The 15,523-nt window shown below is 39.8% G+C and overlaps 2 protein-coding genes across 2 annotated transcripts in view; both read right to left on the reverse strand.

The window, feature by feature from the left end:
• Positions 1 to 15,523, reverse strand: part of F2 (coagulation factor II, thrombin) — a 329,241-nt gene that overhangs the window by 143,594 nt on the left and 170,124 nt on the right. The gene's annotated exons all lie outside the window — the stretch shown is intronic.
• The window catches only part of CSTPP1 (centriolar satellite-associated tubulin polyglutamylase complex regulator 1), an 85,099-nt gene that overhangs the window by 62,528 nt on the left and 7,048 nt on the right, over positions 1 to 15,523 (reverse strand). The window contains exon 2 of the mRNA XM_063398436.1: positions 13,404 to 13,506. Within this exon, the coding sequence (XP_063254506.1) occupies positions 13,404 to 13,506 (103 nt within the window). The remainder of the gene's footprint in view (positions 1 to 13,403; positions 13,507 to 15,523) is intronic.

Genomic DNA, 15,523 nt, shown 5'->3' on the forward strand with positions numbered 1-15,523 from the left:
GACAGCCAAGTGCCGCCAGCTAGTTGAGTAAAGGAGGATTTTAAGTATACAATGGAAGGATTTTCCCCCAAAAGCTCAAGATTGGAAGCCTGGGAGTCAGAATTTTATACCAGTTAAGATGGTACATTTCAGACACCCTACTTTATGAATTCTTTTTGATAAGTAGTAAAAGTTCAGCTCAAAGGAACCAGCCCATGATGGAGCTATCCAGCAAACAGCCCAATAACAAATCTATTCTCAGACAGGGACAAGAGCACCACAAAGGACAGGAACACTATATATTTTGAATAAACTATATATGTTGAAATTCCTATATCATGGGTAGATGGGCAGGACCAAAATAACTTGGCCACCTTTGTTTTAACAGCTGCCCAGAGATGAAGTTACCATCGGTATGGCAATGTTACAGGTAAACATTTCTGGAAGAAAGAAAAATTAAGACAACCCAAAGTTCTCACAGGTATTCCAACAGTAGATAGGGCATCTGACCAACACCTTACCTTGATTTTTATACACATGCAAACAGATGTTTTTTCCAATTCCTTTGAATACAAAAATGAAACATGCTGCACTCAGAGGAATGGCTTAAGCAAGATATCAACAATAAAGGAACAAACTTAACCATTCAACTCAATCATTCTCAGCAAGTTGAACAGCTGCTGAGATTCTTCCCTTAGGATTGCTCAGTCTTCCCCCTATCTGTCCTCCGCTCACTGAACAGCTCATACTGTTAGCAAAGTTAACTGGCCAGAGCTTTTCAGCCCGTTTGAAGAAGACTTGAGAAAAAAACAAGGTACCTCAACAAGTTACTATTTTGTCCTCAATCATTCAGAAATGGGTTTGGAAACCCAGATGCAGGGAAAATAATTTTTCACTTCTCTGGTTAACTTCTCTTTTTCCCCTTTTAGGCATTTAAAGTGCAGCCATCTGCTAGAGATTCCTTCAAGAAGAAAGCTTTCAACAGCTGTGCTAGTCTCCAGGCTCCTATTGCAAACCTAATGATTACTTCAATCCTCTATATTACCAAATTAGAAGAGTAACAACAGCTACTCATGATATGATTTTATTTGTCTTGCTGAAACCAAGACTACAAATTGAATTGAATGTTCATTAGTTAATACCGGTTTACTGTGAGCACTCGTATTTCACACAAGAATTGTTAGGCAACTGGATACTCTGTTAACAAAACAGCTCTTTCCATTCCCTTGTGAGAAAATCCTGAAGAAAGACGAGAGAAGAATAGAGCAAGATTCCCACTTGGTGGGGATATCTAAAGAAACTCTTACAGTAGGGCTTCAGGATGCTTTCTCACTCCTTTCCTTCCTGTGCCCCAGAGCAGCCAAACCCCAGAACAGTCTCCTCCAACAGCGCTGCTGAGAGGGCTGCACACTGCAGCACACCCAGGCTATGCTTGTGGGATGGCACATACACGTGAGGGGAAGAAAAAAGGTTTGGGAGGAGACAGTGATAAAACAGCCTCAGCTCTCAAAAATGGCTGTGCTGGGAATTCTAGCACTCAGGTGCTGTTTCTCTGAACAGAGCAGCTTTCATAAGGCTTTGTCTCTTGTTTATTTACATTTCGGCAACCTGCCAGAGTTCAGAAACTTTCAAGTACTCTTTTCAAACCTTTGGACTTCTAAATAGATTGTAAAAGTCCCAGGATGCTATGGTAACATCTCAATTGAAACCCATTATAGGAGTTAGCCTCTGCCTGCTGAACTCAGGCAAAGCCAAATATGCACAATGCAGAGTCCCAAGTCCTCGAGAACGATGGAAGAGCTTGCCAGGACCCTGCTGTCCCCCTAGCAGGTGCCACCTTTGGTTACCATGCAAAGAGCTGAACAACCTCACAGGACCCCTCCTCTACCACATGGAATACAAGGAACAGTGACCATTTTTCCTTATTTGACAGCATTACTGCTCGCATTTTCTATCAAGAGCATGATGAAGAAAAAATTCTGAAGGCTTCTTGAGCATGAACCATTCACACACGCACACACCCCAACACCCTTTTCTTGCCAGTTATATATATAAGTGTCTAAGTCATTAAAAGAGAATTGAGTGTCTCAAGCAAAAATAAGGGAGTCTCAAATGCAAAGTTGCTGTCAGAGGCTATGTTTAGACTGACCAAAACGTCTGCAGAGAAAAACAGTGCAGAGGATTTGATGTCAACATTATGGGCATCCCAGGATTTGTTTTTTCTTGACATAGGCTCTGGACTAGTTCTAATCTAGTCCCATTGACTGAATGCTCATTTGCAGAAGGAACACATCTAGTTTAGCTCCATCTGAAAGGAGCCCAGAGCTCCAAGATGTGTGAATTAAAGCACAGTAAGAAGGGATAACCAGGAGTATTAGGATTAGAGACTATGCTACAATGGGTAACAAAGAACTAGCTCTAGCAACAGAAAATACTGAAATACAAAAGGCGTTAAAAAACAAGCCATTTCTGTTGTTAAACAACTTAACCACAACAAAGCATCCCCAAATGACCAATTGCACTTAGCCCGAGGCTATGGTCTGTGATACTAAAGTGAGGTTTACCTTGCCTAGAAGGAACCCAGAAAGGGAACACCTAAAACTAGAGGCATAACTGGGTAAAAAAAAATCACTGTTGTACTGATTAAAGTACATGAATGTAGTTTAAGATCAATTTATTCTTCACCTCTTGTTTTAAGTGTACTACAATATTTGCAATACTCAGATGAATCACTGGACTGGTTTTTTGGCTATCTCACTTGAAAGGTAGTGTAGGACCATTTTTTAAATTCCACAGATCTTAGAACTTGGGACACTGAGGTCAGCCTCAAGGAAACCACCATCTTCCTCTAATGAAATTATCAGTGCTTTTTAGGCATTTCCTCGGAAATGTGTTAAGACAAAACAGATGCTAAAAGTTACTCCTGATGACTGGCTTTAAGGGAAAATAGTTGGGTTTTTTTAACAACCAGGCAGATAGGAAATCATTAACACTACAAAATTTGGGCAAGACTGGGTGATATAACACTGCAAACACAGAGACTGGATTTTTTGAGACCCTTTCTATCTCACCCACTCAAGTTTACTACAGCTGAAGGGTGTGGAAACAGGGAAAGGAGTGACACAAATTTTAACTGTGTGTTTTCAGACTTCTTGATATAGACTAGGAATCTCTGTATTCATGGCAGACTTAATACAGGTGGCACAGAGATTATCCCATGTACTGGGATGAAGGAAATGAACCACAGCACCTGTGACACAGCTCAGGGTAGGCAGTGAACAAGCTTTCTTATGTTGCTTTGTAGCAAATCAAACCCTCTGAGACCAGTTTACAGATTCTGGAGAAGGAAAGGATTAAAGGAGTTGCTGTGCTTGCTTGTTATTACCCAGAAAGCCTTTATCTTTTTTAGAGTCCCTCTCCCTTAATTTTTCATATGCTAGGTCAGTAATTTAACACCTCAAGGCTTGCAAATCACAAGATAAAATCACCGCACTGTGTTGCGTTATTAGCCCAGGATTAAAAAAAAAAAAAAAAAAAAAAAAAAGAAAGAAAGAAAAAAAAAAGGCAAATGGGGAGGCGTGGGGACATGGGAATCTTTAAAAACAGAGGCCTTTTGATCAGAGCAGCATCCTGCAGTTTGCTGTAACTCAAGCTGACCATTCTTACATAACAGGAATTAAGGACTCCCCCTACCAGGCAGGGCCCTATTAAAACACAATAGCTGTTTGAAAAGGGTAAGCAAGCTGATATGGATATAATAGGCCACATATTGGGGCCCCTTTCTACTGTGAAATAAAGCTTCTTCTTAGAATTATGAGCAGGGAAGCCTAGCATTCAGGAGGATGGGAAAGGGCATACAATGAAAGGCCATGAATAGCCCTGCAGAAACCCTCCAAGGTGCTTAAGGGAGAAGTAAAGAAGCCTTCACAGATAAGCATCTATCACCCATGACCAGCTCTTTCAGTCTGATCAGGTGCAATTTCAGACTACAGGGTGTTTCAGCGACTCTGGAGAGGTCTTGCTGCTATAAACAGAGATTGCATTTTTACAGTAGGAAACTGAGTAAGTTGCACACTACAGGAACAACTACATGAACACCATTGTAACTAACTTTTATAGAGATCACAGCAAGTTGCTACCCCAGCTTCCCTCAAAAATCTTGCCTTTTTCTGCCCAAACCTAAACTAAATATATAAATAATAATCCAATCCAGAATTATAACTACACAAGGAAAACTGATAACTCTCCAGCTAATCTGTTTAGTATTTGTTCAAACTGGCCCAACTTGACATACTGGGGCAAGAAGAAAATTCCTTCTGAACTGCTCTACAACCCTCTATATTCTGAAGGTTTGGGAGATGCAAGTCCTCTGTTAGCTTCATTATCATACAGCCATGATCTCCATTCTTTGGCTTCCTTTATTAAGAAGCAAGTATTTCTGTCCTCCCTGTTGTGCTGTGGAATTCATTCACTAGCTTCAAGATGGCACAGAAACCACATGGTGAATCTGCAGCAAGAATGAGAAGATGGCACAAAGATGAAAAACACCATGAAAAACAAGCCACACAAGGCAACATTCTGATTTCTTCTTGTCTAACAGTTGAGAAAGTAGCTATGGAATTGACATCAGCTGGAGATGGATTTTGATACCAAAGCATAAACGTCCACCAAAGCAGCAGTGTGGATTTGAGTATTACTGAGGAACTGCACCCATCTTGAACTCCTGAGAGGGCAGTAAAATGCCAAGTAAAGGCAAATTGACTTCTCAGAAAGTTGAGGCCAAAGTATAAGTACAAGTAAGGGCCTGCTTGCTCCATTCTGGATGAATTCTCCTGTTGTAAGACAGTTCCATGTTTTATAAACTAGACTTCTAATTATTTTAAAAGGTAGCAGCCCAATCATGTTATGACTGTGATGACACATGAAATACTGAAATATAACTAAACAACTGTTCCAAAGAGATTCAGTACTTGTGCCATGCAAACAGATTCCATATTTGCTCATTTCAGTCTTGGTTTGACTGGAGAATTTCAGAAGAAAAAATTTACAACTGGTACTCTCTCACCTATTCAATTGCCTTGGCAAGAACTACAGCACATCAAAGACTGAGCAGCTTCCAATATTTTCATCATGGCAACAAATGAACCTTGCCAAAATTCCTTAATATAGATGAAGTTACATCATTTGACATTAATGCTAGCTCTGCATTTGGAGATTGCTTAGCTAGACCACTTTGTTCTCACTATTAACGCTTGGCTACAGTGTTGACCAGCTACAGGTTCTTTAATTCACTTGAAGATACACAAGAACATTAAATTTCCAGGATGTGATTATTGCAAGTCACTAAAGCTAATGTATTCTGGGTTCTGTATTGTTTCAACACAGCATTGCACAGAAAATCTCAGGTTCTCGGAAGATGTCCAGATTTCTAGAAAATAGACTTTTTGCTTTTTTGCTCTTGTTAGGTCTTGGGTTTTTTTTTTTTAAAAAAAGAAAATAAACCACGTTTTAAAAATGCATTTTTCAGGCTTGCAAGACTTCTAGTGTTTGATATTCATGAAGATGCAGACATAGTTAAGGGATTTTATCCTGTAAAGGATAAGGAATCCTATTATGGGATCTTATCAGATCCCATTGCTGCAAATATTTGCTGATTTTTACAGTTTGGTATATCTAATTTAGGAAAAATTTTCCATTTGTTGGCCTTGTCCACAAGTGAACATATATATTCTTAGCAAAGCAATTAGAAATGTTCCTCAAAGTTTTCTGTGATGCCTCAACATTTTTCAGCCTAAGAATAAGCACAAAAGTCCTTCCAACAACACAAAACTGGGAAAAAACCTCAAACCAACAACGAAAAAACCAAACCCCAACTTCAGTTCTGATCTATCCTTCCTTAAAGATATTTCTGGGAAAAAATAAAGTGTTCCTCAAACTTACACTACTTGAATCTAATTTAATAGAAAGCCTTATAGGTTTAGACAGATGGAAGCCAAGAACTCTAAAACTGATCTCCTATATACATAAAATAGCCTAGAGCCGTGCCAAAGTACTTCATTAAAACAAGAACTAAACCATGTGAGTTAGTAATACAGAGAAGTACTGCTACTCATGAAGTTACCATGTATCCAACAGTGGTACTCTTACTGCCTGAGACATCAAAAGCTTCATTGCAGAAAATAGTATGTTAAAAAGAAAATATCACTAACATAAAATTATAAAACTCTGCCTTTCATTCTTAAGAATAATTTTAAAACCCCCATATATAATATGGGAAAAAACACCATGTACCAAACTTTCTATGCTGCTATGTTTTTTCACAGCTGCTATTCACATGTGCATTTCTATTGAATTCCAGTTCCCAATTTCAAATTACTAAAACAGTTTTCTTAAAAAACTTAAGGAAACTGCAGGAAATCAAATCTTTCCAGCATGTGACCAAGCACGAAGTGAGATTACTGCTTTATATACACATTGCAGATTGCATGCAAAAGACTGTAAGTAGTCCCACTGCATCTGTGGTAGACACATCATTATTTATCTTTCTCACCTTTTCCTATATATTCCAACAGTGACTCAGCAAACACAGCTGAGCAATTTTCCAGAATGATGGAGAAAGTTGTTTGCCAAACAGTTACACTGGCAATGAACACCTAATTTGCATCATGGCAAACTCTGCTACAGACCTTTGATCAGTGGAAGATGTACAATGTAAGATTTCCAGAGCTCCCCAGTTCTGACTTGAGGGCCCTTTCACTTCTGCAAGATACAAACAAAAGCACAGCAGAGATGCATGATAAGAAATGCAAGAACGGGGCAGGAAATAGCCAATATCACAGATACAAAAAAATAGCAGACTGATAGAAAAAGTAAAACTAAACAGATGACTCTGTGACATCCCAGAAAGGGTGTGATGCACATTGCCAGCTCATGTGCAGCCTCTCATCCACCAGTATCCCAAGGCTTCCTTGGCAGGGCTGCTCTCAATCTGTTCATCCCTCAGCCTGTATAAGTTCATACATTTGAAGTCACAAAAGTCTGATTTTAACTCCCAGCTGGGATCATATACTTATCCAAATTTGTACCAGTAATATCAGCAACTATGATGAAAAGCAATAAAAAAAATTGGAAGCATAAACAAAACTTTTACTAGAGTTAAAAACTAAAGGTAGAGAGAGGATAATACATTCAACTCTACCACAGAGAAAAAGCACAAACACAGTTAACTCAGATATATATTGTCTTGATGCTTGTACCATTTGCCACATTCCTGGACTCTGGCTTTTGGGAAATTTCTTTCCAGTTTTATTAGCTATTCACATTCCCTGTATGCAGTTGGCTTTAACGTAAAGGAAGCTCAATTTCATGGCAGATGTGTTGTATTTCAACCTTCAAGGCTGTAAGAACAAATAAAAAATACCAAATTACATAAGGTCTCCATAAAGTAGTCAGCCAACTCCTGCTGCAGCTATTCTGAAAAAGACCACAAGTAAATATGTAATTTCCATGAAGTAAAGGAATAGGAAAGAAGTGGGCAAAGACTGCACTGCTACTCCAGAGAATCTATAGTAGGAGCATCATAATCTGATCACACTGCACATGGAAATTGTGATTATCTGTCTTCAAAGAGCAAGAGCACGGTGCAAGTCAGTGTGTAAGTGCAGAGTTATCATGGATAACTACTCTATGCTGACAAGATGCTGATATCAAGTGCTAACATTCATATGCTTTGGCAAATCCTGCAGATTCTTCTGTCACCAAAACAGTATGAGAAGTTTCTTATGTGGAGTATATTACCACACACAACATCACTGGTGCATGCTTTCTTTTAAGTTCAATTCTGTTACTGCTTTGGTACAATTCTTCCAAGATAATCCTGTTCACCAAAAAGATTCTTTACCTTATCCCCCCTGTATTTCTTTGCAAGGGACACACCTGAGTATCCACTCATCTTTAAGATTCTCAAGAATAAGATAAGAAAATACGACATCTTCTAATATATTGGCAACATGTACAAACTACAGTGGGAATTAAGTGTGTTATTGAAATTAATATATGCATTTTTTCCAGCTGTTTACTCAACAGCAGTTATCCCTATCAGCATATTTGTCAGGTTGGGACTTGTTGCAATGTTTGTTACAGAGAAACAACTCTGGGAAAATCAGGAGTTCATAGATCCTGGCTGTCATATCAAAATCCCAATTCTGTTTCTGCCATAAATCAATCCTATAATAAAAACATTGGGTGACAGATCTACAGGTTCCAGACAAAATCACATAATTTAAATCTTAACTAGAGTTATCCACAACGTCCAGATCTTCCACAGCTCGGATACAAAACACATACCCCATGCACAGTGGGCAGGAGGCATTGAAATCCCATTTCTAAGGTGGGCTGGAGAAATTCAATTACAAGAAAGAGACTTTGCCCTTCTGACAATGCTTCTCTGTAGAGGTGAGACTGGAAGGCAACAAAGGGACTAACAGAAAGGCTTTGTGTCCATTAGCAACACTCTTAGTGGAGAAATATGCAATTACTGTAGGTTTCCCAGAAAGATTTATCAACAAATTCAGTCCTGCAAATCCATGTTCTCCGTGGAGAGAGACTTTCAAAATGTTTCTTTCACAGCAACTTACTCACATTAGCTGCAAAACCTCCTCAGAGCTTCTGGCACAAATGCTGTGTCTGAGCTCACATATTCACCCTCTTCCCACTGATAACTGCAGAGCAAAGGAGAGGCAGACAGCAGTCTTATGCAGTGCCCTAGGGATCAAGGAATCCCAGGCAAAAGCCTGTCAGGAACCATCAAGCACATTATCCCTGAGATTTTCAGCCCAAAGGCTGCTGCACAGCTAGGTCATTGACAGCAGCAGCTTGATACCGATCACATGGCATCATTTCATCTTTTCCTCTCCGGAACAGAAAACATGTAGGAATCAGGACAGTATTTATAAAATACATGAAATGTTGTGGGGTTTTTTGCAGTTATTCAGAAGATTATATCAGAGAGAATATAAATATTTTAGGTAATATCCTGAAAGTATTCCTACCTCACAAATACTACCGATTTGCCCAAAACACAAAGAACTAACACTAAAAAAACCCAACAACCAATGCCCCTCCCCCAAACAGTTGTACTGAGAAATTCTAATGAATGGCTTCATCTCTAAGAAAGGGAATCTGGCACAACTTGTCAAAGCCCTAAGGACCTTCTCACTACTGTTTCTGCTGTTTGTACTGTAATTGTACAAAGCACAGGATCGACATTGTACAATGCTAGGTGCTGTAAAGTACATGCAGTACAATATCACTTCTGTCTTGAAGAGCTTACACCATCCTCGCAAACAAGACAAAACAAGTTACTCTGAAAAGGAGAAAGATGCAGAGCAGATGACAGCAAGATGATGACAGTGATAAGGCCTACATACACAGATGCAAAGAAAAAAGAAAATTGATGGCTCTAAGCTAGCTCTAAGAATCTCTCCTTTTCATAATCAGATAATTCAGCTTATTTCCAGTTGCCAATTAAGGTTGCCTTCAGTGAGTGGCTTAGTTCTCATGGGCATCCCATCTGTCTTGTTCCTGGCCCTTCCCCCCCACCCTCCTCCCCCAAGGGGATTGAGACGTTTTTAAAGAGGAGGACATTGTTTACTCTACAGATTTATTTCTGTAATGTTGTACAGCAATAAAAGACTGAACAAGCCAAAAGTTTGTCTGATACCAAATCTATTGCCAGAGAAAGCCAAGGGAGCGGTATCATATTTGTCCCTAAGGAAAGAGTTGAACAAATTGTTCCAGCCAGTCCAGACAGCAAGAGAAAATGAGGTACTTTCATTGCTAGAAGTTGATACTTCTCACCATGATAACATCTTACTTCCCAAGGATCCCAAACTATATAGCACTGGTAGTCTTGTTACTAGGAACAAAGCAAATGTTCCTTTCTGTAAAACAGGGCTCTGCACAGTGCAGAGCTGGTATTTTGAATTGCCAGGCACACAATAGAGCCAAAAGCAGTATCTGACCCTCAGCCCTGTCACACATGTCACAGATGCCTTCTCAGATAAATACTGTTAAACTGTCACACAAGAGCCAGTAGGGATGTTCAAGTGAGAGCCAGCAGAGACATCTTTTACAGAAAAAGGGGATCTCAGACAGTTTGCAGAGTCCAGTGGAAGCAGTCTGCAAGCTAAAAGCAAGATGTTTTTCTCAGTCATGCTGCAGCTGGCAGGTGGTTAGGAGACATTTTATCAGAAACAAAACAAAAGAAGTGTTTTGCGACAAGTATATAGACTCAAAAAAGAAAAAATCAAGCCCATTCCTGTGTCTCCAATTCATTTGTGTTTGATTTATCAAACAAACAATCAAAGTTATGGAAAAAACAGTTTCCTTACCAAGGTAAGTTACTGGTTATTATTTCTGAGCTTTCCAAAGAGTCTTGAACAGAGCAGCACATCTACCTGCACAGTGGAAGAGAAAGTCTCAGGCAAAGCGCTAGCCTACAAGAAAAGTAAAATGTACTAGTAGGAAGTCTCTTCATCCATTTCTTTTTTTTTTTTTTTTTGCTGGTTCTTTAAGCTGAAGTGAAAATAAAGACACACAGATTTCTTTTAAGAGCCCAGAAAATATAAAGTGGGATGCTCTGCACATTCTCTGTGTGTGAGCAAATGCATTAGCGTGGAGGCCCTGTTTTTCTTCAGTATAGGAAAGATCAAGAAAACAGGATGATAAATAATGTATAGGGGGAGCATGTTCCTTTAAGATATGCTGGCACAGACATTAGGCTGGAAGAAGCAAAGCAGCATTAGAGTCTAATTACACAGAGGGTTTTCAAGAGTCTGCATTTCATAGAGATTCAAGAGCAGAGCTGAGATTTCTCAGGTTTGTAATGAACAAGTACCAGTAGCATTTAAGCAGATCTATAAAATCAAGATTAGTCCTAAGACAGGCATAATTTTACTTGTTTAACTAAAAGATGTGGATTAATTGGCAGAGGGGTGATTGATCCCTGTTCCTGTAAGGGTCGAGAGTGAGCCAGATGAGGGAAGCCTCAAGGTACTCCCAAGATTGAAAGCAGATGTCCTCATGATTGGGACAAATGAACCCTGGCATAAAGTGGGAGAAAAAAACGATCCTTGAAGACTAAAACTATTCTAGAAGGAAAACTGCAGAGATTAAGGTCGGGCCTCTGCAATCAGCAATCATAATACTAGATGGAGGATAGCAGTGAAATACCCAATTCCATTTCTTAGAAACAACTGGAAATACTCATTGCCAGTAAAACACTTAATTCTTGATCCACACAGAGCTAAATGAGCACATAATTTTCAATTCTGAAATTCACTCGGGTATGCTAAGTCCCAATCAAATTTTCCTAATTACCAAAAAAAAAAAAAAAAAAAAAAAAAAAAAAAAAAAAAAAAAGGAGTTGTAACTGGCTCAAAGACTTGAACTGATTTATGGTAAAGTGGGGCATTGCAATGCATGATGGAAATGCCATCAGGTTGCTCTTCAGCAGTGAATCCAGCAGAGAGGTCCATGGAACACCACTGTATTGAAAAGTATGCCCTCTGAGAGGAGTTTGGAGAATATACAACACCTGTTCTTGACAGACTCATTTCAATTTCTAAAAAGTTACAGAAGTATTTTTTCGCCCCATAAACACTTTAAAAGAAAGTTACTTGTTTGGGCTTGCCTGCTAGCTTTCTAAACCTTGGGCTTGGTCTCTAATTTTATGTCAGCATAAATAAGGAAAGGACAATTTTAAAAACTGGACATTCTAATACCAAGTCTCTTTATCTCAAATCACTGCAGCATACTTCAAAACACGCACATTCCAATCCTCTCCTTCAGAGAAACATGGAGTAAGGAAAACACTGGGGGAGTGCCCAAAAACCTTCAAGAATCTCACAAGTTATCTTTGAGTTTGAAGATGCTGAGACTAAAGATCAAGTTTATTTGCTTGGGAGAGAAGTGTAGCCTTCAAAGCACAGCCAGAACAAACGCTGATAGTTGAGTGGATGAACAGAAATCTTTTGGGCAGTGAGGGCTTACCAGTAAGCCCTGGGAGCCAGAACATATGACATTTGCATAATATGAAACTTTGCATTCTACACCCATATTGGCTATCACTTATTCTCCACTTTAAATGAAGAATCTTACATTTCAAATCTTCACAGCTCTCAAAACTACTAAGCTTGTTTGTGCTTTGGTATGGGGACACAGTTTCATCTGCTAAGCCTCAGATATTTTATAAAAGAAAAAAAGAGAACTACTAGTTCTGTATTACAGAATGAATGAACATGCAGCCTTTTTCTGTCTTTCATGAAATCAGAAACTCCACAAAACACTCACTCTGAACAAAAAACCATTGTAAAAGTCATATCTCTGAAAATAAATGGAAAAACAAGATCTCCAGCAACAATGGCAATCTGAGGGTTTTGCTCTATGGTGACAGTTTTGTTTGTATTAATGGTCTTGAATCACTACTTAGTCTTTTAAAGGTAGAAGAGCAACAGGAAGTGAAAAGAAAATGGTTGTCATGTCAAGATGAAGAAATACTACAGAGAAGGATTTTGAACAGTTTCACTGCGTGAACAACCTCTTGCTCACCTTTTAAGTTTTGAAGTATACATGATCAGAAGTTTTGAAAAGGCACAGAAATGTCAGTTTGAAATTAGATGCAAACTAAATCTAATCTGCAGAGATGCCTAAACAACGATTTCAGCTGGGTATTTCAAAGCCACCTTGCCTTCAACTCTGGTAAAGAAATCCTGTAGCTGGGTAGAGGTCATTGTAATCCTGCTCTTTATCTTTCTTAAGCTCTTGTTTACTGATTATTTGATCAGCTGACTAATGTCAGTATTATTTTCTGTGGACAGAAAACACACAGCTTTTCCCTCAAGAATTTTTTTGTAGATTAGTAAGCAGAGACAGTGCACACATCCAGTATTTAAGGACTTATGCAGGTTTTAAGGGAAGAGGAGGCATCCTACTAAAGTATTCAACAGGAAAGCCATCACACAAGGAGACAAACAGTTCAAATTCATACTCAGAAAAAGGAAGAATGAGTGCTGCTGAAACCAGAAGCAGTCTGTGAAACAGTTTGCTTCAGTATTTCTCAAGCAGTTTGATACTAACAGTCCTGACCAAGACAAGCAGAATTTGATTTTCCATATTTTCAAAATCGCTGTTCCCCAGAGTGACTGCTTCACACGAATGTTGAATGTTTGCCATAGAAGAGGAACTGAACTGTACAAAACCCATGTACATTTCCAAAACATACTCAGGGAGCCCTTGGCTAACCCAGTAAAATCCAGCATTTACAACATAACCAGCACATGTCCAGCTCCACTCTCCATGTACTCTGTTTCCAAAAGCCCCCCCTCAGGCTGGCCCTGATGTATTTAGCATCCTGATGTACTTACTATTCAGTGAAGAACCTGGCAATGCCATACTGACTAATATCTTCTCTGTTCTCCAGCAGCTGGCTCACTGCATCCTCCATGTATGTGAGGACATGTCGCTGAGCTGCAAATAAAAGACAGTAAGAGACAGAGGTTAGAATGTAAGGGGGCTGCAAAGCCCAGAGCCAGACAAGCCCAGCGCTGTGCCTTACAGAAGACATCAAGCATTTGCTTCCTCAGTTAGAGAGTGGAGGTTTCTTTCTCCCAGAAACAAACAGCAAAACTCATCACCTAAATCCTGCTTTCCTTCCTGGCTACATAGAGTTAGCTGTTAAGAGTGCTGACTCTTTTTTAGAATCCTCTGAGATTTTGGTATTGAAGGAAGATAAGGAGTTGTGAGGCAGTTTCACTGGAAGATGCTTACTCCAGAGGAGTTCCTGAGCTCTGTTCTGATCCATCTTTCCTACACAGATTGTCAATGCTGCTTCAATGGGGCTGTTGTAGAGCTTTAGGTGTTCCTTGCTCTTCCCTCTATACCAAGGCCAAGGTAGCTTTAAGGTTGTTCTGTAAAGGTTTCTTCCCAAAGGTGCAAATAAAAGTACATCTGTTTCCAAACAAGCATCAGTGAATGTGGCAGGTGGGGAACAGGTCTGAATGTCAAGAGAGATTTATATTGCTCAACAGCTGGTCTCAAATAACTGCCTAGGCCAAACACAGGAGAATTTCAGAAAAGGTGCATCTGCCAATACCACAGAATGACACTCACTTATAAGACTCCTCAGTAGAGAGAGTTTGGTGCAACACAAACTGTTTTTCTGCTTCTACAGGGGCCAGACTGTACAAAACAAGCATTTGCCAGGGAGGAAGCAGCACAGATTTACCACTGAGCCCTTTTGATGTTTTTGGCTAGAAACCAAGTTGGAGCAACAAAGAGCCGAGTCGGAGGTGATGTGCCAGCTAGCAAGCAGTAGACTTTCCAAATCTACAAGTTCAACAATCAGAAGACAAGTTACAACGAACCCAGGAAAATCATTCCTAACCTGGATAGCACACAAACCCTGTTCCCAAACCACACACCTCCATCCTAAACACGTATCCTACTGCACCTTTGCAAGTAGTGTCGTGTCCTAAAAAGTGCGGGAGAAAACCCTCAGGGAATATAGGGAAGGCAAGGGCTGCTCTTGCTCCTTGCCAATCTCCAGACTTGGCAGAATCACCCCCTCACCAGCAACTGGCCAACCTCAGACCCACATCAATGTTCTCCAAACCATTTTAATTTGTGTTTAATATCCTGGTAAGCATAAAGCCTGTGCCACTTGGTACACAGCGTGGAAGGCCCTTTCATCTTAGTGTGGGGCAGGTGGACTTCAGGAGAGGCCCGGAAATGATTATTCCCAGTGGATACAGGCATTAAAAGTATGCATGAATATTGACTGCTATCAGGGGATTTCTCTGCCTAGAACACTTTTCAGGACAATGGTAAAATTGGTTAAGCACACCCTGGAAAATACCTTGCAGCTGATAGCAAAGTGGTGAGCCAAAGGTTTAAAGATATTATCTGGCACTAAAAGATATAGGGCGTAGTTTTATTTAATTATTTTAATGCAAAGGAATAAATTTAATTTATGTGAGTGATTAAAGAAAAATAGCTCTGCGCACCTGTGTCCCCTGAGGGAAGGATGAGTCCGTGCAGCTCAGTCATAGGCTCAAGATAGCAACAACTGGGTAACTTTACTACAGCCCATCCTTCCTTCCCTCCTCCTGCAGTCCATCTCACACTCAGCAATCGTCTCCTCACACCCCTCTGGATGTATCAGCAGTACCAGATTATGCCAGGAAACAGTACTAGCAGACAGACCTCCACTCATCTCAGCCTGCAGTGAACTTCTGCTCAGCTGCAAAACCATTCTCAACACTTTGTGGGAAGTATACACTCCTTTCATAGAACAGTCCCTATCAATGAACCATAGTTCTGTTATTTTGCTTCGTTAGAGTCATAAACCTCCCCTAAAAGCCTTTGAGAATAGACAGGCATGGTCTCACAGTGCTGCACAGCACAATGTGGCTGACCTCTATAATAAATACCTTCGAATTTGCTCCTGGAGAATAAAATCACTTTCAACATAGAATTTTAGACATTT

This window comes from Prinia subflava, chromosome 5, assembly GCF_021018805.1.
Source record: "Prinia subflava isolate CZ2003 ecotype Zambia chromosome 5, Cam_Psub_1.2, whole genome shotgun sequence".
In the NCBI taxonomy this organism is placed as follows: domain Eukaryota; kingdom Metazoa; phylum Chordata; class Aves; order Passeriformes; family Cisticolidae; genus Prinia; species Prinia subflava.